This window comes from Arvicola amphibius, chromosome 6 (assembly GCF_903992535.2).
Source record: "Arvicola amphibius chromosome 6, mArvAmp1.2, whole genome shotgun sequence".
In the NCBI taxonomy this organism is placed as follows: domain Eukaryota; kingdom Metazoa; phylum Chordata; class Mammalia; order Rodentia; family Cricetidae; genus Arvicola; species Arvicola amphibius.
This window is the reverse complement of record NC_052052.2, coordinates 82960002-82985433: the sequence shown is the minus strand read 5'-3', so window position 1 is coordinate 82985433 and position 25432 is coordinate 82960002. Positions and strand designations below refer to the sequence as shown.

General features: G+C 51.0%; 1 protein-coding gene across 3 annotated transcripts in view; it reads right to left on the bottom strand.

The window, feature by feature from the left end:
- The window catches only part of Akna (AT-hook transcription factor), a 47443-nt gene extending 22983 nt beyond the window's left edge, over nt 1-24460 (bottom strand). The window contains exons 1-4 of one of the 3 annotated variants that reach the window (XM_038335217.1): nt 24379-24460; nt 11788-12147; nt 7740-8785; nt 3696-3770 (exon numbers count right to left, since the gene is read on the bottom strand). In XM_038335217.1, the coding sequence (XP_038191145.1) occupies nt 3696-3770; nt 7740-8785; nt 11788-12037 (1371 nt within the window). In that variant the 5' untranslated portion in view covers nt 12038-12147; nt 24379-24460. Of the gene's footprint in view, nt 1-3695; nt 3771-7739; nt 8786-11787; nt 12148-14319; nt 14452-16279; nt 16448-24378 lie in introns of those variants that run through there. The other 2 variants (XM_038335216.1, XM_038335219.1) reach the window with 2 other exon arrangements.
- Nucleotides 24461-25432: the final 972 nt, after the last annotated feature.

The following is a 25432-nucleotide window of genomic DNA, read 5'->3' as shown; positions in this document are numbered from 1 at the left end:
CTCCCATGGTTAGGAGTTCCACAAAATCTCAAGCTAAGCAATCACAACAATGTGAGAAGAACCTGGAGCGGACCCATGCAGGCTCTGAGACTGCCACTTCTCTCACAGTCTCTGAGCCCCTATGAGCCCTGAGACTCTGGGAAGTCCCACAAGGTCATCAGCTAAGCATCTGGACCACATCACAATACCACTCTGACAAATCCCAAAGCCTATGGCTTTATGCTGCTAACAATAATTGTTACTAATAATATGTATTATCTTACCTATTTTAATAACAACACTGATAATAGTAAATACTAAATGGCTGTTTGGATGTATGAAGAAGATGCCATGCACAGAGCAACCCTTCTAGGATTGTTAATTATCACAGCAACTGACTAATACAGCCACCACCATTTCCACCATTACTATCACCACCACCATCATCATCATCATCACCACCACCACCATAATCACCATCATCACCATCATCATCATCATCACCACCACCACCATAATCACCATCATCACCATCACCATAATCACCACCACTATCACCAACCATCATCACCATCACCACCATCACCATAATCACCACCACCATCATCACCATCTCCATCACCATCACCATCACCATCATCACCATCATCATCATCATCATCATCACTATCCTCATCTCCACCATCATCATTATCACTATCTATCACTATCACCATCACCAACATCATCACTATCACCATCACTATCATTGTCACTACCAACACTATCACCACCATCATCCCTCCACCTTCAACATCCTCCCTATCCTTATGTGTATGTGGTCACCATGAAGTGGGCCAATGAAAAAGGCACACTCCTGCATGCCGTGGTACCTATTTAAGAGCTCAGTGGGCCAGGACCTAGGGGCTCCACAGCCTCCAGTCAGGAAGCACAGTTTGGTGGCACTGCCTCCCCCACCTCCAGACTGAGCCTCCCCAGCAGAAAACAAAGCTGGATTTTCATAATCCTCTGTGCCATCTGCTCAACTCTGCCTGTGTGTGGGGGCTCCACATTAGCACCCCTATCTTCCTGAGGTGACCCAAATCCCATGGGAGGCCCTGCCCTCTTGAGTTTCCTGCCCACTGTGCCAAGGCCCCACCTGGGGAGCCAGGCAAACCTGGCAGCTTTCAGATCCAGAGGATGAAAACGGGAAGCAGAGCCCGAGGCCTGTTGAACTTTGCAGAGGAAGTGAGGAATAGGGAGGGGACTTAAGTCACTGCTGAGCTGCATGGGCCTGTCCCAGTTGTGACCGACCTCTCTAGGCACAGAGGGCCCTGTGGTGATACTCTGAGGCCCTCAGGACTCTGTGCAGGGTGGACCAGTGAGTTTGGGAAATGTGGGGTTAAATAAATGAATATTCTTGGCACAGATGGGGTCTGCAAGCCTTTCAAATGGTAATGAGCTTTATGAGTGGGGCAAGAGAGGAGGGGGAAGGAATGCTTCAACTCCTCTGAGCACAGAAGCCCCCATCCCCACACTGCATCCCAGCCAGAGCTCCTGTATCCAGAGGGAAATCCCTTCAGGAACAGTGGTAACATCATCCCCCAATTCCTGCTGGGGTGGTTTCTGTCTCCTCGACTGTTTCACACCCCCTACAGCTGAGGAGGGGGGAAGACAGGAACTGGGGAGAAGCAGCAACAAGACAGCAAATGGTGACATCATCACAGACTCAAGTCAACAAGGAGAATAAAACTCACCCTGACCTCTAACTCATTCTGGTCCCCTAAATCATGCTCCCCAGCCCCAGGTTCCATAGATGCTTCTAGGTCTAGCCTTGGTTTTCCCTGGCCAGCTTTTCTGGCTGCAAATTCAGTGAGTGTTGGCTTGCTTTTGGCAGAGTAACTGCACTCCCTGGCTCTGGCACCAATGGGTTGTGAGACCCCGGACAAGTTGCCTAACCTCTCTGAGCCCAGCTGTAAATGACTTAAGATAGCAACCAACAGAACCACTGGTGGCTCTTTCTATCCCTTGGCCTGCCTGTCTGTGGACCTGTCCCACACACCATGCCAGGGTTTGAGGCTTTCCAGACCTCAGAAATTAACACCATCTGGCATGAGCAGATCAGAGGGTGTTTCACCTTTGTGTCTCACACTTGCTGTGGGACGTTCCTGTCTTAGCCTTGTGTCTGCAAGGCGAGGAAACCAAAGCAGATTCCCTTAGTCTGAGCCTGGACTCTGGTTCTGCCAATGTTGGTCTCTGTTGCACTAGACTACGGTCCTCAGTTACTCAGCACAGAGGTAGCCTAGGTATCAGGTCAATTCCAGTCTGGCTCCCTCTTAATTGGGCCTAGCCTCTCCTGCATCTCCATGGGCTCAGACTGAAAGGGCTGGGGACGTCCTGGAGAAATCATGATCACAGATCCTTGTGAGAGGCAGGAAATCCACAGGAACCAGGCTCCCTGATATGGGCTTTGAGCGGGATACCTTCTGGTAAAGAACATGGGGCTCAAAAGGGGGGCATCTGTGGGCCCTGGCCCTGTTCTCTCCTGCCAGCTGGGACCATCACTCCTGGTGCAGCAGCGAGGCTGAGCTGAAGGAAATTATGGGCCATTTTCAGTGCAATCACTCTTCTCTTGGGCCCAAAGAGCAGCTGAGGAGGGTGGCTGGTGCTGAACCATTCAGCCCCTCCTACAGCTGACTCTGTAAGCCCTCTCTGCAGCCCGCCCCAGCCTTGTTCCTGACACTCCCTTTCACTGCTTGGAGCTCTGGGGCACCTGAAGATAAGGTCTGATCACAACCCTCAGCTCATACACATATGTCCCAGGAGACCGGGCGAGCAGAGTCCCTCCTGCACCTGTCAGGGCCACATGTGTAGGGACAGAGAACTCTGGTCCTACAACAGGCCCAGGTCTCCTTACTGTGGTTGCCTTCACCTGTGTTCCCCAGGAGTGACTGAAGACTTGACAGGGGGCCTAGGGTAGGGAGCATTCTGCAGGATACTGGGGTGCTCTCCTTCTAGGGGGACAACAGGAGCAGGAAAGGCCCTGAATCTCTGTCCCATAGCTATCCTGCCTGCTCTATGCTGCCTGCTTGAGAAAGCAGGGGGTATGGGAAAAGCAGGAAGCTGAAGAGGCCACAATTGGCCCACCTCCTGCCTCACCCCAGAAAGAGGAAGGTCCCCATAGAGGGTTCTCAGCCTCCTCTGGAGACAGGCCAGGGCGGGAGGCATTCCACCTGCCATGCATGGGTACTCAGTTCCAGCTGGATACAGGAGGAGGGTTATTTTTGTCAGGCAGACATAGGGGAAAGGGGAAAGTGTGATTCAGGAAGAACGGGGCATCAAAGATGGAGCAGAAAATCCTGGCCACAGCCTTGAGCTTGGACAGGCATAGCCATCGCCTGAAAGTCACCCAGCCAATGAGGAATGGGGCTAGGAGTCAGCCCAGGTAGTCATACCCAAAGTCACAGAGAAGGAGACAGCATCTGGTGACATTCCTGGGTACACCAGCCTTCATCACTCCACCACACAGTAACAGTGAGAGAGCGAGCCCAGGGATGGCTCGGTTATGCCAAGGTCACCTAAAAGCTCAGTAGTAGTTCAAGGACTCAGATCCTTCAATACAGAGTTTCAGAATGCAAGAGCCAGTTACTTTTCTCTAAGACTCTAGGGTAGACCATCTCCCTAAGGACCCCAGCTCTCTGCTCCCCAACCCCTGCTCAGCCCACTCCAGCCGCTACCTTGGCCCCAAGGCGAAGCTGGTCGATAGTGTTCTCAGCCTCCGCGTACTTGGTAAGGAGCTTGTGATAGTCCTCCTGTAGAGAGAGAAGGTGCAGTCATCCCAGGTTCCATCCCCAAAACTCAAGTAAAAATGTCAGGTGTGGTGGCACTCATTTGGGGAGGCAGAACTCTCTGCCAGACAGCCTAGCTGAATTGGTGAGCACCAGGTAAAAGTGAGACCTTGACCACCCTGCCCCCCAAAAGACAAGTAAGGTGGAGAACTAGGGAAATGCTTAGGGCAGACTGCTGGCCTCCATATGCAAGCATCACACATGTATCCACACATACATGAACATGTGCACAAGCACACACAAAGGACAGAAAAACAATTGAGTCATAATTCTTAACCACTCAGGATCACTGGCTTTACACAAAACCCAAGTGCTATTAAAGCAACTCACTGTAGGGAAAAAACAAAGCAGATGCCGTTTGTTGTCTGTGATGCAAGAAAAGCTCCTGATAATAAGTTGCTGTTGTTGCTAAAGGTCAGATTCAGGTGTGGGGCTGGCTCAGAGGGTGAAGAGCCTGCTGTGCACTGATGTGCAAGTGTGAGAACCTGAGCTAAGATGTCAGCACCTGTAGCGGAGTCGAGCCTGATGCCCGGCATGATGCCTCATGGCTTTAATCCTAGCCGTGGGAGGCAGAGGCGGGAGGATCTCTGAGAGTTCCAGGACAGTCAGAGTTATATAAACAGATCTTGTATCAAACAACAAAACAAACAAAGCCAAGTATGGGGACTCATGCCTACAGCTTGCGGGAGGAGAGAGCAGAACCCATGGGCTCGCTGGCCTGCCAACTTAACTGAATTGTGAGCTTTATTTCCATTAACAAAACACAGTGGAGAGTGACACAGGAAGGTGTCGGATGGATTTCAACTTCTCAAAGTATACAGAGGGAGGATGGGAGGAAAGAAAGGGGAAAAGAGCAAGGCTGGGGTGATGGTTCAGTGGCTGGGGCACGTGCTGTTCATAGCCATCCACAGCTTCAGCCAAATGGGATCTGATGACTTTTTCTGACCTATACTTCATGGTCCAGTGGGGGCAGGTATACATAGAAGACTACAACCCCAAGCCCGGAGTTCTGATCATACCAATAGTCAGGGTTAAGGGAAGACATGAAAGGTCCCCTGACATAGGGCACATGCCGCAGCAAAGATGTGGATGACTATAGGGAGGGCCTGATCCATGACAATCATCTATAAGGAAGAGGTCAGAGGGGGAAAGACAGAAGAGATTCAGAAAGGAGAACTGGAGAGGAGACACGCAAAGAGAATTGCAGGGACTTGAAGGGCACATGGGCCAAGTGCTACCTACGACCTTATCTGACTCTAGCATGCTGTGGGACAATGGTCTTGTACCTTGTAAAGATTTGTCACTTGTATTGGTTTAATAAAATGCTGATTGGTCAGTAGCCACACAGGAAATATAGGCAAGGCAACTAGAACAGGAGAATTCTGGGAAAAGGAAAGGCTCAGTCTTCAGTCATCGCCAAGACACAGAGGATGCAAGATGAGAAAGCCTCACTGATAAAATGGCACAAAGCCATGTGGCTAACACAGACAAAAATTATGGGCTAATGTAAGAGTTAGTTAATAAGAAAAGTAGGCCAACCAGTTTATAATTAATGTAGGCCTCTTTGTGTTTATTTGAGACTAAAGGGCTGTGGGACCAGTCAGGATAAAGACACCAAATGGCACCAACATGGACAACTACGTCCACAAAAAACCTAAGAGAGCTTAGAAAGTAATTCTAGACACAAAAGAACATGGTTAAACATAGCTTCTTGGTAGCAGCATTTTTTTGGGTAGACTCTTGTTTGGTAGAAGCAAACACATTTTATTTAAGAGAGGTTTCTTGACCCAGCTTTAGCTGTAAAAAATCCTTGCAGCTCTTTTAAGAGGCCCCACCACCAAGTACTTCAATGGTGTTTATGAATAGCCAACAGCATGCTTCTTGGTGGTAGCAAGAACCTTGAAACTCCATAGAGCTGTGGCAATAAACATGGCTCTGGACAGCACTTCTGCCATGAAGCTAGACTATCAGAAAGCTAAGGACTGGGGTGGATCCAGCCATCAAAACCACAGCTCTAATCCTAGCCATATCGCTTAGCAAATTAAAGACTCATGTGGTCAGAAAAAGAGAGATATACAGTAAAGATAGATCCAGACAAACAAAACCACCTCTAAACAGTTTACATGTGTTTAAAAAATTTATGTAGGCTTGGGAGAGAAAAGAAAAAGGATAAAATCCTTTTAAAAAGATGAAAGAAAGAGAGTAATTGAGTGTGGTGGCACACACCTTTAATCCAAGCACTTGGGAGGCAGAGACAGATGGATCTCTGTGAGTTCAAGGGCATCCTGGTCTACAGAGTAAGTTCCAGGACAGCCAAAATTATACAGAGAAACCCTATCTCAAAAAATCAAAAATTAAAAATTAAAAATAAAAGAAATAGATTTTAAAATAAAGCCATGTAAAGATGGAAAATGCACAGAGAGTCTGGATACTGTATGTCATTGTGTTGTCTTTGAATTATTTGACGGCTAAGGATGGAGCAACAGCTGCTAAAAGACATTTGCTCATAAATGCTGGATTAATCAAAAAAATGCATTTTGAAAATGCCTTGACTTCAAAATTTAAGTCAAAAGATATGTGACTTTTGAGAAGAGGTTTTGCTTATGTTTCCACAGGAAATAAGAGGCTGTGGATTCATTCTGGGTTAAGAAAAAAATCAGGTTTGATCAAGGAAGATCCCCTGAAAAAAATCTCTGATAGAAGTGGATGGTCCAGATGATCCAACATTTCAGAGGACCTCTGTTGGAGTTTCCTCTGAGTTCTACATCTAGAACAGCCTCAAGACTGTTGGCTGACATGATCAAGCCTCACAGAATATTCCAGTCAGGACTTAACCATAATTTTAAATTTTCTAGGTCCCTCATAAGCTTATCAGCATCCCCAACCAGGCCTACATTCCCAAAAAATAGACTATGGATGTTTGAAACAAAGGAAATTAGATTCAGAGGAGTTCTTGTTTTGAAAAAAGAAGGGGGGTTAGTGCTATGTGACAATGGTCTTGTACCCTATAAAGATTTGTCACTTGTATTGGTTTAATAAAATGCTGATTGGCCAGTAGCCAGGCAGGAAGTATAGGCAGGGCAACCAGAACAGGGTAATTCTAGGAAAAGGAAAGGCTCAGTCTGCAGTCGTCTACCAGACCCAGAGGAAGCAAGATGAGAATGCCTCACTGTTAAAAGGTATCCACATGGCTAAAACAGACAAGAATTATGGATTAATTTAAGATGTAAGAATTAATTAATAATAATAATTATGAGTTAATTTAAGATGTAAGAGTTAGTTAATAAGAAGCCTGAGCTAATAGGCCAACCAGTTTATAATTAATGTAGACCTCTGTTTCTTTGGGACTGAACGGCTGTGGGACTGGACAGGACAGAAACTTCTGTCTACATTACCAGACTGAAAGAACAAGGCACTAAGTGTGTAGGGGACCTGTTTCTGCCTCTGCATGCAACCGTGTGAGTAAAGTTCTTAGAGTTAAACACAACAATAAACTACAAAGTGACCAGATACCTGGAATTTTGCTTAATTCAGTTGGGGTTGTGGGAGTGGTGGGAAGAAGTTGGGCACTGATGGAAAAGGATCCCAGGATGTGCTTTATGTAGATGTTGCAGGGTAGGGAGGAGGGTGTTCACTAGACCGTTTTCCTTCCAGAATGTTCTATTTTTTCATAACAGTGGTTGAATAAGACATGGACATTCTCACTGCTCTGTTGCTAGCACAGACCTTGGTATTTCTAAGTAGCTAAGGATGGTCTTGAACATCTGATCCTCCTGCTGCTTCTTGGTGGACTGCTAGACATGAACCACCACACCCTCTTCTGAGGTGCGGGGATGAGGTTCACGTGAGGCAAGCACTCTGCCAAATGAGTCACACCCCCAATCTCTCTACTCCTTCCCTACTCCAACAAGATACCTGGGTGACACAGCTTACCTGCAGCTGATGAACCAGCTCAGTGGCTTGTTCGGGTGTCTGGAACTCCTGGGGCACCCTGGTGATGGGGTGGGCAAGAGAAGGGTCGTTGGCCAGGGATCTGTCTCCACTGCTCATCAGTACATCTCGAACAATTTCAGCTGGTGACTTGAAGATTAGGGGTCTGGTAGGGCCTTGTTGTCTGTTCTTGTTTCTGGACTTGGGGGGTCGGTAGTTCTCATCTTTGGGAAACTTCACCCGGGGTCCCACCTTGGAGAAGTCAGGGAGTGGGTAGTTCAGGCGCCCCCGGCCATACTTGGGGGCATCTGAGGAAGAGTGGTCAGCCAGAGTGACTCCCTGATTGTGCTGTGACGCAGCTTTCTTTACTGCCCCACGCCGAGTACTCGGGGGGCTCATAGAGCCAGTAAATCGGGAGGGCAATGGCTTCGGTGAGATCTTAGTTCTCTTCCAGGTTCGGTCCTCAGGCCGAGGGCTGGGCAGGCTGGTGGTTTCTCGCCCCCATGTGCCTGCAGAGCACTGAGGATTCCGGGTCAGTGCTGCTAAGGAGTCCTGGAATTCCGTGGGTGTTGCCAGAGCAACGCCATCTCCGTTTCTGTCATCTGGCTGTGGGAGGTTATGACATGAACTTTGTGACAGGGCTTTGGCCAGCTTGTCAGGTTGGGGGACATCAGTGTCTCCTTCCCAGGTAGAATCAAAGCTGTCAATAGGCTGACCGAGACTCACAGTCCCACTGCTCCAGGACTTTGCAGGGCTGTGTTCAGCAGACTGATGGGCTGTGGGGTGCTCAGAAGGTCTGTGTTTACTGCCTTGCTTGATAGAAGCCACCCAGCCTCCAGCTGGCCCCTGCTCTGGAGCCTCAGGGCTGGAATCTCCTGGTTCTTCACACTCCGGCTCCGAGCAACTCTCTTCAGCTAACTCCACCTCAGGTCTTCCAGGGTCCTCATACAGTTCCTCTTCAGACAGGTCCAGCTGTTGATTGTGCCTGGAGAGCCAGGCCAGAGGCAAGGTGGAACCCTCTGGGCTGCTCACATCATCAGCTTCAGTCTCTGCAAAGACAGTCATTCATTGCTGAGCATGTCTTGGCTCTGTAATGTCACCTGAGTCACTTCATGACCTCATGATGTGTGGATGGCAAGAACCTGGACACATTCACATAGCCAGGTACTTATATGACTCTTCCCTTGGTCACCTCAAAAGTCCTCCAAACTCAAGCCTTTGATTGAGTTTTCCCAAAGTATGTCCCATTTCCAGAAATGGCAACACCATCCCATATAGCGGGTAAGGCAGAGCCTGGAGGTACCTTGGTCGTTTTCTCTCCTTAGCTGCTGATCCAGACTCTCTCCTTCCTGTCCCATTTACCTCCTACAGAGATTTCTGCAGACTCCTGTCTTTATAACTGTACTTACGCCAATGTCTTTACTACTTCGACAAATGTAATAACCACTTAACCATCTCCTCCTTGGCCCCGTTCTGCCCCCTGGAATCACATCACATCTCTTTATTGTTCCCAGCACAAAGCAGAGCCTCTCCTAGGGTCCTGGGGTTCCTGCTGTTCAAACACCTGTGACCCCACTGACCTTGAAAAGTACTGTGCTTCCGTTCATCCTCCACTAGGGTCCTGTCTCCTTCCTTTATTTTGTGAGCTATTGGTTTCAAGAGGCTGAATATCAATCTTAACCTTACCAGGGAAGTTCAGAAGCTCACAGATAAGGTCAAACTCTCCCTCTGCAGGCTCTCACAGGCCTGGAGCCCTCTGCATCATAACCCTGATTGCAGTGACAGCTGTTTGTTCAGTTTGGGGAATATTTTGTTAACATAGGTCGCCAGAACTCTGCAAGCTTCCCAAGGCCCAGGACATTGGCTGCTTTTGTGTGCTATTGCATTTGAAGAGCAGGTGCTCAGCACTGTTCCTTGACAGAGTAGGAAGAAGGGATAAAGAAGGATAAAGTGTGCAAAGCTGCCAAGGAATAGCAGCTGTTGTAATTATGTGGTAGGTACAGCATTCACCTAACCATCATCCATCCATCCTGTCACTCTGTCATCCATCCATCCATCCATCCATCCATCCATCCATCCATCCATCCAAACATCCATCCATCCATCCATCCATCCACCCACCCACCCATCCATTTGTACCCTAGCCATCACCTAGCCCTGCATACATAATCCACCCACCCATCCATCCTTTCAAGCATCTGCTTATCCTTTTAAGGACTTGTTTACCAGTCCAAACATCCATCTAAGCATCTATCCTAACATCCATCCAAACATCCATCCATCCATCTACCTATCCATCAGTCCATTGATCCTTTCAAGCATCCATCCACCTACCCATCCTTTAAGGAATTCACTTATCCATCTTTCACACAGCCATCATACATACATACATACATACATACATACATACATACATACAAACATACTTACATAAATCCTGAAGGCAGTCATGTTTACTACATACCTACCTAGTCTGATCTGTCTGGGATAATCCAGCTTTTCATGAGACACACTAAGTAACATTACAGACTGTTCTAAAGGGAGGTGGAAGACTTGCTGGTTCATAGTGCTCTTCCCCCTTCCTCTTGACACTGCATATCTCTTAGCTACTCAAAACTATATTTACCCAGTCACTATTTTACAGCAGCACATCCAAAGCTATTTCAGAGCAGTTGTGGACCTGGAACTCAAGCAAAGGTCTGCTGCCAGAGGCCACGCAGGGACCACACTCACTCTGTGTTCCTGGAACTCAAGCAAGGGTCTGCCGCCAGAGGCCACGCAGGGACCACACTCACACTGTGTTCCTGGAACTCAAGCAAGGGTCTGCTGCCAGAGGCCACGCAGGAACCGCACTCAAGCAAGGGTCTGCCACCAGAGGCCACGCAGGGACTGCACTCGTTCTATGTTCTTCTGGTCCCTGCCTGGAACTATGAACAGGTCATGCTCCCTGGTAGGCTAATTTAAATGTGAGGCTTGTTCCACTTGCTTACAAAGAGTTGGAGTGGAGGGAGGGAAGTATCTCTTAGGAAGAGGCACCTCTGCCTATTGCCTTAAACATCTGCCTTTGTGCCCTCAGAAATTATTGCATCTCAAAAATATACTCTTTTTTAGAGGACAATAATATAGTTCAGCCTTGGAACATTTGCAAGGTTTATAGAAGGCTCAAGACTCAATCTGTAGTAACATATACACATGCAAAAATAAAAAAATAAAAGCAAGAGAACAGCTCTTAAGTGGACAGCTGTGGCAGGCACAAGTGGTTTCTCTATGATCCGAGGGTTCCAGGGATTTAAGGGAATCCAATGCGGACATATTGTATTCACAATCTAGCAGAGCAGCCAGCACACATCAAGACATCCCTGTTCCCAACGCTGTCATGCCCATTTCACAGGTGGGGAAACCAAGGCTAGGGAGGAGTACGGACGTGCATGGGAGAAGCTGAGAAGCCCCTCCAAGCTGGCCTCTTGGCAATGGGAGCATAGCCTTTCAGCAGATGAAGAATGTCAACCTCTGCTGACTAGGGTTTAGAAGAATCCTTAGAACAAGCCTTAAGCCCTGAGCCAAGCATTCAAGGTATCAAAGCCAGGATGGTGGTAAGTTTGCAAAGAGTGTTGGATGGCATTCTCTTCTGTGGTGTTCACCACCGCACAAACCAGAAGCTGTATCCTGCAGGGCAGGAGAAATCAGCCCAAAGGATTATGGGAGAGCCCCAGTCCACGCAGGTCCTAGGAGAGACTTGTGGAAGAATACTGGGAGAATGGGCAAAAATGTTCCTAGTTATTGAGATAACAACAAAGCAAGAGACAATGGAGTACTCCAAAATACATTTGCATATTCATATAAACACTTCCACACTGAAAAGCCATCTCACCAGGGAGGGGTAGAATAATGAAGTTTTTAAATTTACCTCTTATTTGCTTACATTTTCCAAAATGCTCGGTATTATTGTGCAATTTAAATGTTAAAAAATAGAATTTAAGTTTCCCTGCCTATGCTAGCAGGTGGACTCTTTGGGAAACGTATTACCACGGCAAGATAGAGTTTACCTCACCTTCTCCAGAAGATGCTTCAGATTCCTGCGTGTCTGGGGCCCACCCCAGGGGTGGCGGGTGCTCCTGTGCCTGGCAGAAATCTTCCAGGAGCTCAGGGCTGGTGGCTTTAGGAAGGGACGGCTCGTTTCCCCAGCCCTGGTCACTGCTTCCCTCCGCGTCTTTTTCCTCAGCCCAAGCCCAGCACTGCCTCCGGGGTTCTTGCCCCAGGCTTGGCCCAGCCCAGTGTGCCTCTGTCCCTGAGCTGGCCATGGGGCCTGGCCTAGCTTCACCTGGGCCACTTCATCTTCAAGAGACTGAGCTGCAGCTGGTGGTCCAAGTCACAGGTGGCTCCTCTCAGCAGTAGCCATCCTGCCTGTGGCCTGTTGAGGACACAACCAATGGGTAAAGTCAGTCCTCAGGGTCTTCTATCATCCATCCAGGATCCCCAGAGGCAGGTAACCCTCTGCCTGTGACCTTGGGTGACTCACTGTCCTCATTTGTCCTCAGTGAGGTGAGACTTCTTCTGCCTCTAGGGCACAGTCAGTACACTGTGTAAGTGTCTCTAGATGCCAGCTACTGTCACTGCACACCTCTGTGTGAAGGCACCAGGCAGAGGGCCTGCTTACAGCACTGACTGCCCAAGGGAGGACATGTGCAGATTAGCAAACAGTCACTGTCCAGGTGAGGAGTGATAGATGCCCTGATCGCATCACCCCAAGTCCAGGAAGCCAGGGAAGATACCACGTGGTTTCCTAAGTGGGGAGTGGGGAGCCGATTCCGATGCCCAGACTAATTGAAAGCAGGCATGCATGCAAACACAGCTCCATGCATGTCCTGGCACCCCCACTCAACACTCAGGCATCTGTCCATCTACATAGAGAAACAATTTGTGGTCTCTACATCCAACAGAGTATTACTCAGCTGCAGAAAGGGATGGAATTACAGCAGGAAAGGGAATGAATCCCAACATGTGTGACAATGTAGACAAACCACTGAAGTGCTACGCTGTGAAAACCAGACACAAGAATCCTGTGTCTGAGAGAGAGGAAGGAGACCAAGTGGTGGCTGCCACAGTGATGCTGGGGAGAGGAGAGAGACTCTAGCTGATCAGTGGGCATAGGGCTTCCTTCATGGGTGAGGAAAATGTTGTGAACGTAGAGACAAGATGCAGCCGTGTGGTTACGCTAGGTGCTGCTGAGCGGCTGGTGTCATGTTATAGGAATTTTGCCTCAAAAAGAGAAAGCAGAGCTCTGTAGGCCAGAGGTCCTGTGACTGGCAGCAGGAAGTGCTGGCTGGTGGGGAGGCCAAACCCAGAAAACCTCTCATGACACGGTTTGTAGCTGCATGTGACTCTCAGGCAGTGGAGAAGGCCCTCTTTGTCACAGTAAATCAGGGTGGACAGCCTGGCCACAGAGAGGCTCTGGGAAGGGCCTGGCAGTGGGGAGGGTGCGACTCTTCCCATTCTCTCTTCTCCCTTCACTCCCCATCTCTAAAACTTCCTGGTATTTCCTGTGTCAGTCATTGTCCTGAGGAAACTCAGCCTCAGGACAAAAGCCCAGGACCTAGGAGCTGCCAGCCACCCAGTTCTCCAACAACCCCCACTGCCTACACTTGGTTTGTATAAAGGAAAGGAAGTTGAGGCCCAGAGAGGAAGGGGCCTGGCCCAGAGCAGTACAAGAATGAAAACTAGACAGGGGTGGAGGCCAGCCTCTTGGTAGCAGCATAGGATCTTCCAGGCCAGCGTAGCTCCCCAGCCTTTGGACTGGGGGTCAGAGTGGCCCTGGAGCTTCTGGGCTCTTGGACCCTGCCTTCAGTACGTAGTTAGGACAAGTCATCAGACAGCTATTTCTAGACTGAGTTCCTCAGAGATCGGGGCTACGTGGGAAAGGCTGGCTTCACAAACGTCAGCAGTGACTGGGGCCAACCCTCCCTGAGTTGTGACTCTGGCTTCTCTGCCTGCCCCTCAGCCAGCGCTCCTCTCTGTCCCAGTTCCTGTAGAGCCCCACGTCTCCTGCCTTCCCATCTCATGGATAAGACAAGGCTCAGAAGACGGTGCCTCAGCCAGGGTCACCTGGTCAGCAAGGAGGATGATAAGAGGTCAGCCCTGGCCAGGCTCTCTTCCTTGGCTTCACTTGGTTTTGTAACCACATATCCCCAACAGTAAAATTTGCACACCTGTACCTCTAGGTATCCGTTTATCGGTATATCTGCATAATCAATGTACTATACATCCTAGAAAGAATATTTTAAAATGACGCAATCGAGAGCTAGTGAGGTGGTTCCACAGCTAAGGGACTTCTGCCAACCCTGAGCACCTGAGTTCCATCCCTGAGACCCACATGATAAGGAAGAACTGACTCTCAAAAGTGCTGTGACCTCTACATACGTGCACAAGCACACACATGTGTAACAATTAAATGTAACGTTTAAAGGGATGAATAGAAAAATTCTTAAGTTGAGGCTGGGGAGTTGGTTCAGCAGGCCAAATGCTGGCTGTATAACCCTAATGACCTGAGCCCACATAGCAGCTGGGTGCAGTATTGCAAGCATACCTTGAGAGTGCATGAGAATTCTCTAAGCACTCAGTCTATGTCTGCAGGATCCTGGCTCAGTGGCCCCGGGACAGTGTCTCAGAATCCTTAAACCGTGTCTACAACAGGGCTTCTCCCAGCTTCTGGATCCCAGTGTGAACGCGTGGGCAGACAAAAGGGTGCAAGCTCATCTTGCCTCCTCCTGACGCCTCTGCCGAGGAAGGGCTGTGACGTGTGATTTTCTCACTTTTGAAAGGTTATTTTTCACCCCCTCAGTCCACCGCAGAGCAGCCTGACCAATCACAGAGACCTCTGTTTGCAAAAAGAGGAACAGCCTGTTTTCTGCAATGACTCAGGGTAGAAATCTCACCGTGCTCAGTGGAGTCTGCACGCCACAGGCAGCAGCCGTCTGTGGCTATAGTTTTGCACCCATCCCTCAGGCGCCTCAACCTGTGAGCGTTTCCTGAGAAAGACCTCAGTCTTTTGTGCAAGCCACAACTCTCAATGCCACGGAGTCTGGGACCGGACAGTCAGTTAGTCGATCAACAAACATACACCAATGCCAAACACTGCCAACCTCAGGAAGAGATGAAGCTGGAACCAGGTAGTAGACAGAGCGTCGGGCAAGCAGAACCCAGTCCTGGTGTGGCTGCCACTTGAGGCATTGTGGCTGGCTGACTATTCCTTTCTGTAAAGGGGAGAGAGAGGCAGTCACCTAGCCCAGCTACTGCTGTGCCCATCACCCTGCTCTGGTGAGCACACTGGCCTGAGATGAACCAAATAAACTTGGAGGTTCTCATGCCCTAGGATACAGAAAAGAGTAAGCTTGCCTAGATCCTGTCCACCAAAAAGACATAATTTAGAAAAGCCGCTGAAGAAGGAAGTTTGGGGGACAGTTTTAACAGACCAAGCACATCTAGGAGGAATGAGGAAGGGCATTTGGGACAGAGGAACAGCACAGACAAAGGCAAAGAGGCCTGAAAAAAACAGGTTGAACTTCAAGGAGAGCTGAGGGCCTGGTCGTTGAGTGCCACATGCAGGCAGTGAGGCGGTGGCCACTGTCATAGGCAGCAGAGGAAGCTGGTGAAAGAGCTAGCAGGAGGACCAGCCTCTCTGTAACTAAGGCCCACTAAGGTTGGGCCAGCCTTCAGCAGTCTTGGCCCTCAAAAGCTCCATTCCAAGGATAGCCAGGGCATCTCTACCTTAACTTCACTCCAAGGAGGAAACTAAGGCAGACACCTAACGAGGCCTCACAACCAGGAAGTTCAGATTGGAGAGGAACACTGTGGCTATTAAACCAAGGCAATCAGACATGTTGGAAGCAAGAGGATGGCGGGGGAGACCTCCAGATCAAGCTGCTGGGCCCTTCTAAAGGACTAGGCAGTAAGGCTCCAAAGCAAGTTTGGCTCAGTGGCAGGGCATGGGCCAATTTTTCACTAGGAGTGGCCTCTGGGCTGCAGGAAACAGAGACACCCACTATGGATGTTCCCAGCCTGTTCCTGACTCATTCAAGCAGCCAGGGAAGAAGAGAAAAGGGGCCAGGCTTCTACTGACTCTTATCTTGCCTTACTTTAGGTCCAAACTGACCCCCTGGCCCCCAGAACATCCAGACTCTGTCCCTGAAATTATGTGGGGAGGGGAGGTGTCACCTACTGGCCTGCTTCTCACTCCTGCACATCTCCAGGGACCCTCAGCCATCCAAGCACTAACTGGCCGTGAGATAGGCCCACCTTGGCCACCGAGAGGGATCAACACTGGTCTAAGTTCACCAAGGAAACCAAATCAGAGCTGAAACTGGACACTAGCATCCCGGAGTTCACTCTGGCCAGGGGACTGGGCTCCCAGAGCTGGACAGGAGTGGCAGCAGTAACTTCCTGGCTGGGCTGGGCTGACTGCCAGGGGTGTCCAGAGAGTCTATGACAGGCCCATCCAGAGGGTAGGCGGCCTTCCCCTTGGCCCTCCTCCTGGCTCAGCTCCTTACCTCACTTGGACCACACCACCATCCTGTCGGCCTGGACTCAGGGGAGCTGCCCACGAGGTCTTTGTTTCAAACCTGGGGAGTCCCCTGCCTCCACAGCACCCTGGACTGCCTCCAGACTGCTCTGCCAGCCAGAACCGCCTCAGCTCACAAGCAAGCATCGCTCCGCACTTCTCCCCGCCCCTGCAGCTGAGGCCTGGCCTTGCCTCCTCCTCACAGGAAGCGCCCAGTCGGATTCCCTACACAAGTGTTTGTGAAAAGGAGGGGGATTGCTGTGCGGAGCTGGCGCCAAGAGCTTAACCCTTTGCTGGGCAAGTGTGGGGCTGCACTGATCTGAAAGAGCTCACAGAAACTTCTGAGGCCATGGACTTGGGACCACCTCAGCGGCAACCCTGCATGCACTGGCAGGAGACAGAAGTCCAGAGAAGGCCAGGCACTTGGCTAAGGTCACATGGGATGTCGGGCCTGGGGAGAAACCTGCAGCCCCCGTTGGTCCTCTTCAGTCACCTTATCAGAGCGTCTTCTCCCACTTTGTAGGTCTCAGTGCCCATCTTAAGAAGGGGACTCATACTCCGAGCTCAGTCACGTCCTTCCACTCTGTCCTGTCTCCTAACACAAGTCTCATCATCTCAGGGAGGATTCTGGAATTTCTGTCCTTCCATGTGCTGTCCTTGTGTGGAGATAGATGCACCTACAGTGGAATTTTCCAGGTAACAGGGAAGAACTTGAGGATCAGATGAATGTCCCCTGGGGTAGGCTCCCCTTTGGGTCCCTAGGTCCCCTAACTTCTGTGAAAGGTGTGTGACAGAGCACAGAAACACCACATCTGGCTCTTCACTCTATGGGGGAGTGTGGAAGAGTTCAGGTGTGCCTGAGGCAGAGCACCAGAAGCAGGCTGCTGATGTCCCAGGACGCTTCTGCTGTTCTGAGCCTGAGAATGTACAGACCCACGTAGCCTGAGAATGTACAGACCCACGTAGCTTCCGAGCACCAGCAGTTTCGGGTCTCAAATGTGGAACGTGCCCTGAAAGAAGACACAGGGCCTGAGAGTAACAAGCTGTGGAGGTGAGGACCATCAGGAAGGCATGAGTGGGGAGTCCACAGCCGCACAAGGAACCGGAAGGACCGAGAGGCAAGAGCAAGCCACAAGCAGGGCTGAGGCGGAACATTCTAAAAAGACAGCTGCAAAAGTGTGAGAGCTGCTGGGGTGAAAACGGGGTGTGCTGTCAGAGGGCTCAGGTGCGGAGGAGAAGTACAGGAACTGCCCCTCAGGATCCAGTCTGGATCAGAGCAGCCCAGAGGAGGCAGGAGGCAGGTAAGCCTGAAGAGGTCACAGGATTTCCCAGAGCTTTCTCCTGGCTCCCCATTCAAGTCAGGAAGCAGAAAAGACATGAGATCAACCCTTTGACATCCAAAAAGCCCTCAGGGGACATTTAGGGAGTGGTCAGGCTAGGGGCCACCCAAGTGTGATGGAGAGAAGAAGTCGTAGGCCAGGGGATTCAGCGGCAGCCTCCCCACCTGCTGGGCTCTATGACCTTGAGCCATGGTTTTCCTTTCTATGAAGCAGGGTTAAACACCCTGCACAGGGGCTGCTGACAGTTCAGTGAGAGACGGCATGCCTAGACCCCAAGAGCTAGTCCATCATCACAGTCTCTACCCCGGGTCTCCTTAGGTGGGAGTCTCTAGTTTTCTCCAGGGTCTTGTGGCTCATGAATGAATGGAATAAAGGAAGTCTCTAAGGGCCAGCTGCCAGTGTCTGCCTAAGACAGCACCAAGCACCTTCAACTGAGTAACCTCCCAATTCCTCCCTCCCTGTCCCTGCCTCATATCCTCATCTGGGTGGGGTTCTCCCTGAAGCTCCCAGGGCCTATGGAACAGAGCCAAATCTTGCCAAGCCTCCCCTGCTGCTCTGACGACCATGTGGCCCATTATGTGGGAGGCGGGCTTCCCTGACATCCTGTCACTCACATGCCCACCGTCCCCCATCATTAACCCATCAGCACCAGGTGGCTGCTGCTGCACACATGCGAACTTTTCAGAGGCAGTGGCTAGAATTTACTGTCCTTCACCCTGCCACTCGGGCCTCTCCTCCCCCTCCCTGCCCTTGCCCACATGGTATTCCATAATGGGATACTATCCCTGATTTACTCAACCAAAGCCACAGCCAAACCGAGCTTCAACACAGCAGCATTCTCCTGGCCCCAGAGAGGCCCACCCTTTATTCGGGTTCTCGGGCCAGACTAGGTGGCCCACCTGGCCACGCCCTTCTGTCATGCAATTCATCTACCATTTAGCCCCTTTTTTTTTGATTTTCCCAAAATTCACCAGAATTTATTTTCATTCATCTTCTAGAATCTTCCTCACCTGGATAGTCCTGCCCCTCAACCTCCAACAGCCTCATGGTATCTTCTCAAACACAATCTCCCAAACACAGTCTTGAACAACTTTTGTGGACACTTGTCCACAGTAGCAGGACAAATGGACACTGCAGCCGGCCCCTGCTACAGCCTCTCACTCCCTCTGTGCTTGCCTGCTCCAGTCCTCAGGCCCTCACTGCTCCCCAGAAGATGCTTCCCAACAATAATAGTGCTTCTCACAGATAACTCTCCTCTGTTCCCTGTTGATTCTGAGCTGCCTACAGGTCTGGCTTCTGCATGACCTTCCCTCCCCTCTGTTCCCTGATGATTCTGAGCTGCCTACAGGTCTGGCTTCTGCATGACCTTCCCTCCCCTCTGTTCCCTTTTGATTCTGAGCTGCCTACAGGTCTGGCTTCTGCATGGCCTTCCCTCCCCTCTGTTCCCTGATGATTCTGAGCTGCCTGCAGATTCAGCTCCTGCATGGCCTTCTGGGGACCTGCCATTTTCCTGGCGCTCACCAAATGATGATTTAGCTCCTGTGAGGAACTCCTGAAATACTCACTACTAAGTCCCCGGTACCCAGTATGGGTCGACACACGACAGAAACACCACAGATGCATTCTGGATCATCCATTGCACCTAGCCAGTGGCCCAGGAAGCTGTCTGTAGGTCCCTAATAGTCATCAAGACTGGTGTGAGGTGCCCATCTCACAGCTGAATACGTAAGGTCCTTAGAGTCCACACAACCTGCCCAGGCCACGAAGCTGGTGAACATGGTAGAGACTCAGAAATATGGGGACCTGGCTCCTCCCAATCAAGCCTAGTGCTCACCCTACCCAGCCTGTGGAGATTCTAAGGCCTGGGCACAGGAGAGCCCAGGGTTGAGCCCAAGGCCCGGGCTACACTTCTTCTGCAAAAGAAGGCCCTTCTCTTCCTCCAGGGCCTCTCGTGCACTTCCTCAGCCTTCTCATAAGATGCAGTTAGTCCTGGCTGTAGAAGGGGATTGTTCATCCACTGCTTAGGGGAGGACTCTGAGGCCCAGAGGAAGATACCCTGGCCATCATCCACTGGAGTACAAGCCTTCTGCTGTCTGCCCTGGCCTTGGGCCCAGATACTCTGTTGGACCTTTGCCCTCTCCTTGCTGCTGCTTAGCCATCCTGCCTCCCTTGATCCTCCTGGAGCCCTAGGGGTACAGCAGAGCCCCCGAGCAGCCAAATCCTTTTGAGAAATCAGTATCAGCCACCATAGGAGCAGGGCTGTCACTCCATCTCAGACCCTCCCGGGTCTTGGCTCTCCTTCCCTGGGAAGGTCACTCTCTCTTGCTTCCTAGGAGGCTGACCTTCCAGGTCAAAGGACACTGTGCATATGGGCAGAGGCAGATGCCACAGCGGATCAAAGAGTGATGGGGACCTGGTTAGGGACCTCTGACTCCCAGGTCACCAGGGAGCTCTGGATCTGGAGCTTCAGGAGATGGTTGCCAAGAGTTTGGACAAACAGTTCAGCAGTTAAAAGTATTGCTGCTCTTGCAGAGAACTGAGGTTCAGTTCCCAGCATTTACATGATGGCTCACAACCACCTGTTCCAGGGGATCTAATGCCATCTTCTGGCCCATGTGAATGCCCAGGCACACACATGCAACACATACATACATACAGAGAAAATGCAATGACAAAAATAAGTGAAGCTGGAGGGGGTGGGGAGAGGAGACTATCTGAGGTGATCAGAGGTCCACTGAGCCTCCTGGACTCCATTCCATTTGCCCACCCAGGAAGCCCCATAGTGCTGACGTGTGATCACGGAGACAAGCTAAGACTTCCAGCATTCTTGGAAGCTGACCTTGGCAAGTTCTTGCTGATAGACTCTCCAAGCCCCAGGTTACTCATCTGTAAGACAGGGGACAGGATGACTCACCGGCCAAAGTAAAGAGGGATGGCTCAGTGTGCACCTTCAGGTGTTGGCACAGTGCCTTAGCTGACACAGGGTGCCGTCCTGGGAGCAATGGCCTCAACCTCAGTATATGGCCACAGGGCATCTTCCTGCAAAACTTCCCCCAACATCAGCCCAAGTTCTGGTTTCAGAGGCCCCACATAAAGGGGAGTCAGTCCTCCCAAGTGTGAGGGGTACTATTACAGTGTGGCTCCCAAAACAGCTCTGAGGCCAGTAACCCAGCTAGGAAATCTGTGTTTATCCTTAGCCATTATGGAGGGTAGGAAACAGGCTGCCCTAGCTCATAAAGACAAGGGTTATGAGGACGGTGTATGCATCCATACAGATGCAAATCTCTCAAGCTGTTTTCAAAGTAAAAAAGTTCATGGTGCCAAGAATGCATTGCTAACAGTGAGGTTCTACTGAGCACTTACTTTGTGTCAAATACTTTGTGAAAAGCCTTCCTAGGGTTTAGTTCTCATCCCCCAACCTCCGTACCAACCCAAGGAGCAGGGATTCCTCATCCAGTTTTATAAGTGAAGAGGCGGGGTTTGAACCAAAGTGACTGAAAAAGACAGTGAGTGAAGAGGTGGAAAACAACCCCAGAGGCCAACAACAAGGGACTGTTGGAATAAATTATGTGTTCTCAAAGGAACAGTTTTTAGCTATTCTCAGTAGGATACGGAATGGTGCTTACAATCCGTGGGCTGAGGGTGCAGCTCAGTGCAGTGGGCACAAGGGCCCATGCTCTGTCCCCACCACCACAGACCCACACGAGGCCCCCACCCTGCCTCCTATCTGCATGGAAACACTGACAAAGTGGCCAGGCACTGAGTTTCTTTGCAGTCCTGACCCTCTGACAGCAGCTCCTGTAGCTTCTCGTTCTTGCTTCCCTAGGCACTGTGCAACATTTGAAAACACCACAATGAAGAGGAGGCGCCCTGCTCCTAGGCTCGGCAACTCAGCATTCTGAGGCATAGCACACGTTTTCTGATTGGCTCCTTATAAGCAAATGGTCATTTAGAAGACAAGGACGACTTGTAAAGGCTACATGGATGGCCCAAAAGCCACACAGCATTAAAGACATTCATAAACATAGTGTTCCCCCACAGATTCATCCCTTACTTGAGGGGCTCCTAGACTTTGCGTCCCTTCCCCCAAGTTCTTGGTCCTTGGCTGTAGTCCCAGGACCCCAGGGAGACTGGCAGCTGGGCATACTGCCTGGCTTTGATCCCAGCTCCTTGCCGGAAAAGGCTATGAGGTGACAGATGCTGGCAAGGGTCTAGAGATGGGTGGGAGAGACCCTGCAGGAGGGTCTGGTTTGGCTGACGAGCCAAGATGGGGTTGTAGGTGGGATGAACGGGAGACTAGAGGCTAAAATGGGAGGCCGTGGGGCAGGACTATAGGTCAGTCAGACCGTAGCTGTTTTGCTCTGGGACCTCTCTGCTACCCTCCCCCTGGGTAGGTAAAGAGGCACTGCCCCAGGAGGTGTTCCTGAGACACTAACCATAGCCATCTTCTCCAGCTTCCCAGGACACTCTTCCTCCCTCAGCCCATGTCACCCTCCAATGCTCCAAAGCCTGCACAGGCTGCCAGGGGACTCTAAGGGCCCAGGCTTCTCTTTCCCGGCACAGAGACAGCTGTGGGAGTGGGGACGCTTGGCCACTTCAAGGTGAAAGGGCTGATCTTTTGGAATTCAGGTTCACACCACCTAGCCCAGCACCGGTTTCTCTCCTCTGAGATACACTCTCAGCTGGTATGTGGGTCTCCAAAAAGTACTGACACACAGCACCCTCTGGTTCCCGCCCTGTAAGCACCAACACGCTGTCCTGAATGCAGTGCTGGGAATTGCTGGGAACCATGGCATTCACTCCTGCACACCCCAAACTGAGACCTGCCAGCCTCAGCTAAGAGCTGTGCCACTCCAGCTGAGTGATTTAAACTCTCTGAACCTTAGACTGTAAAATAGGGAGCACAGCATCCACCTAGTGGCAATGCTAGGAAATGAAGTGACAGAATCTAGCAGGACTCTGCTGGGCTCTGGGGAGATGGCAGCTTCAGCCGCCCCCACCTCTCTACCTACAGCGAGACTCCAGGCACACTGGCCTGAGGCAGTGTTCAATGCACTAGCTATTGTCACCAATATAAAGTTATTGCTGTTATTCTGTTCTTTTTCCAGCTTAAGTTTCTTTATCTCTAAAATTAAATGGGAATGCTAAATAAAAAACTAAGATGCCACCCATGTGGGCTTGAAGGTGGTACTAGAGGGAATATTGCCATGCCCATTTTCTAGAGAGGTAAACTGAGGTGTTCAGAAGTAAAGTCTGAAAGTGACTTCCTGTTGTACCTCTAGATCTGACAGGAAGGAGGCCACCTGAGGTCTGTGGGTTCTCTGAAATGCCTCTTCTGCCCATGGAAGCCACTGACTGGCACAATGCAGTGCAGTTTCCAAGTTCTTCCCCACAGCAGACAGCTGTGTCTGTAGAGTCCCAGGCCCTCTGGAAAGCCCTGCCCTGGGAGCTGATGAAATCCCCTCTCAAGAGAGCCATGGTCACGTGGTTTCGATGCAAACCAGCTGGCCTCTGGGAGGAAATACCCGCGTGGGCACTTGTCCCTCCTGTGGAACACGGGTAAGCCAAGGGACAAACCCATACTGCCTGTGACATCAGCAGACTGCTCCTCATATGGGCAGGTCAAACAGACATAAGCTCCGTTTAACCCAGCGCAACTACACTATTACCTCAACAAAGCAGCCCAGCATCAACCCCAACAACTCCAGAAGAACCTGGGAAATTCTTCGGGAAGTCTCTGTGTATATAGCCTTAACCTTTATGCTTCAGATTCAGCCTATTTATTCTGTTTCCGAGGCAGAAACAATGCCTCTTTTCACTGTAGCCGGCTCAGCCTCTCTTCTCGGCTCTAAAATAGCTCGCATTTGTTTTCAGCAACTTTCCTTTCCAACTTTCTCAAACGCAGAAGGGCTTTTGATTTTCTTCGTCCTGTTCTTTCAACTGAAGCCCAGGGAAGGAACGTCAGAGGTCTCATCCAAGATTTCACAGCAAGTAGGCTCTGGCTCTGCCTCCCTCCCGCTACAGGGTAGAGACCTGCTTCGCGCCTCCCTGCTGTGCGCCCTTGGGTAAGCCCCACCACCTCTCTGTGCTTCAGTCACTTATAGTGTGTCAAGAGGGGACTGACCCCTTTTTGACACTTCCTCCCGGTTCCTCCCACTGTGGAGATGGCCCACCCCTTGCTGCCTCTCACCCCGCCCAACAATATAAAGAGGTATAAAGAGGAAAAAACTTGCGTTAGACATCCAGGGACTGCGCGAAGCTCCGAGGCTCCTGGCCGCGGAATTGTTGCCTGGTGACCCAGACTCACACAAATCTCAGAACAGCAGCGCCCCACCTCCCTGGTCACCCAGCAACAGGTCCACGCCTCCTGCCCAAACACCGCCTGCAGCCCCGCCAAGGACCACCCCCTGTCCCCAGGGACCCCTGCCCGGTAGGCGAGGTGCTTGGGCTGGGTGACAGAAGCCTACGCCCCCACTGTGCAGAGGTGGAGACTGAGGCCGACGGGGCAAGACTAGGGCATCCCGTTGTCCTGGCGTCCCAGGGGTGCGTCTGGGTGCGGGATCTCGCGCTCCGGATTCCCGGAACCAAGATCCGTTCCCTCGCGCTCGCGTGGAGCTCCCATGTAGAGATCCGAAACCTCGCGGGTCCAGTAGGACTCAGTTCGGTAGCGCTGTCCGCTCCCGTCCCCATCTTCCCGAAGGGGAAATTGAGGCCCCGATGGCCGAGCTCCGAGTCCCCTGGATCTCACCTGCAGCTGCTACAGCGCGCCCTGGTTTCCTGGAGTTGAGCGGCGGACAAAGGCCTCCAATCCGCGTGCGAGGCGGGGCGCGGCTGCTTTGCTTAATGCCCGCAAACCGCCCGAGCCGGCAGAGTGCAGGCTCCCTGGGGCGGAGCTTCTGCGATATCCACCAATCGTAGAGATGCTTCGCCCCGCCCAGACTTTGGCAGTCGGCGAGACAGATCCAGATCGGTGCCGAAATCTCAGGTCTGCCGGTCTGCATCTCCCTGAGCCAGCCTGCCATAGCGCCAAAGGGGAAACTGAGGCAGGGAGGGAACGATGTCTGTAGGGTCTACGGAGATACCGTGAGAAAGTCACCAAATTTGAGGACGGAGACTTGCCGCTTCATAACTGTAGTAATAAATCGTGTGCTCATTGTGTGGAGTTAGGCTGCTGTAAGGGAGGCGGGGTTGTCATGGGTCTTCTGGCCCGGAGGTCAGAAAGGAGGCCTGGAAATGTGAGCCAGAGAGGGACGAGGTAGAAGTGATGTCAGACTGGCTTGGGCCAGTTCTGTTTATTACTTGCCAGTGCAGAATAACAAAACTTCAAATTCAACACTGTCACTTCTGCGGGTGCAGAAGTGTGCAAATAGACACACGGCTCCAGACCCTCTGGGATATTAGTCTATTTAACAACAGCCCCACTGCCCCCGTGTCTTCCCCTGGACATGGCTCCCCCATTGCATTACTGCCAGACACTCCCCACACAGACAACAGCAGCAACCACAGCACTAGCTGGCTTCAGACACCAAAGAACCACTTGGATGTCCTGGGCAGAAGACTCCAAATTATGTCAGCACTGTGCTCTGCATGTAAAGATGACACTCAGCTTGAGAGAGGTTAAGCGGCTTGCTTGAGGCTACACAGCTGGGAGCAAAACAGGCAGAATTTGAGGAAGTATAGACTCACAACCTGTCTTTGTGCTACCTACATTCAGCTACCTCACCTCACACCCATTGTCTTCCACAGAGGGCTGCAGGAAATTTACAGGCCAACTTGGCCCTCCTTTGGGCAGGCTCACATAT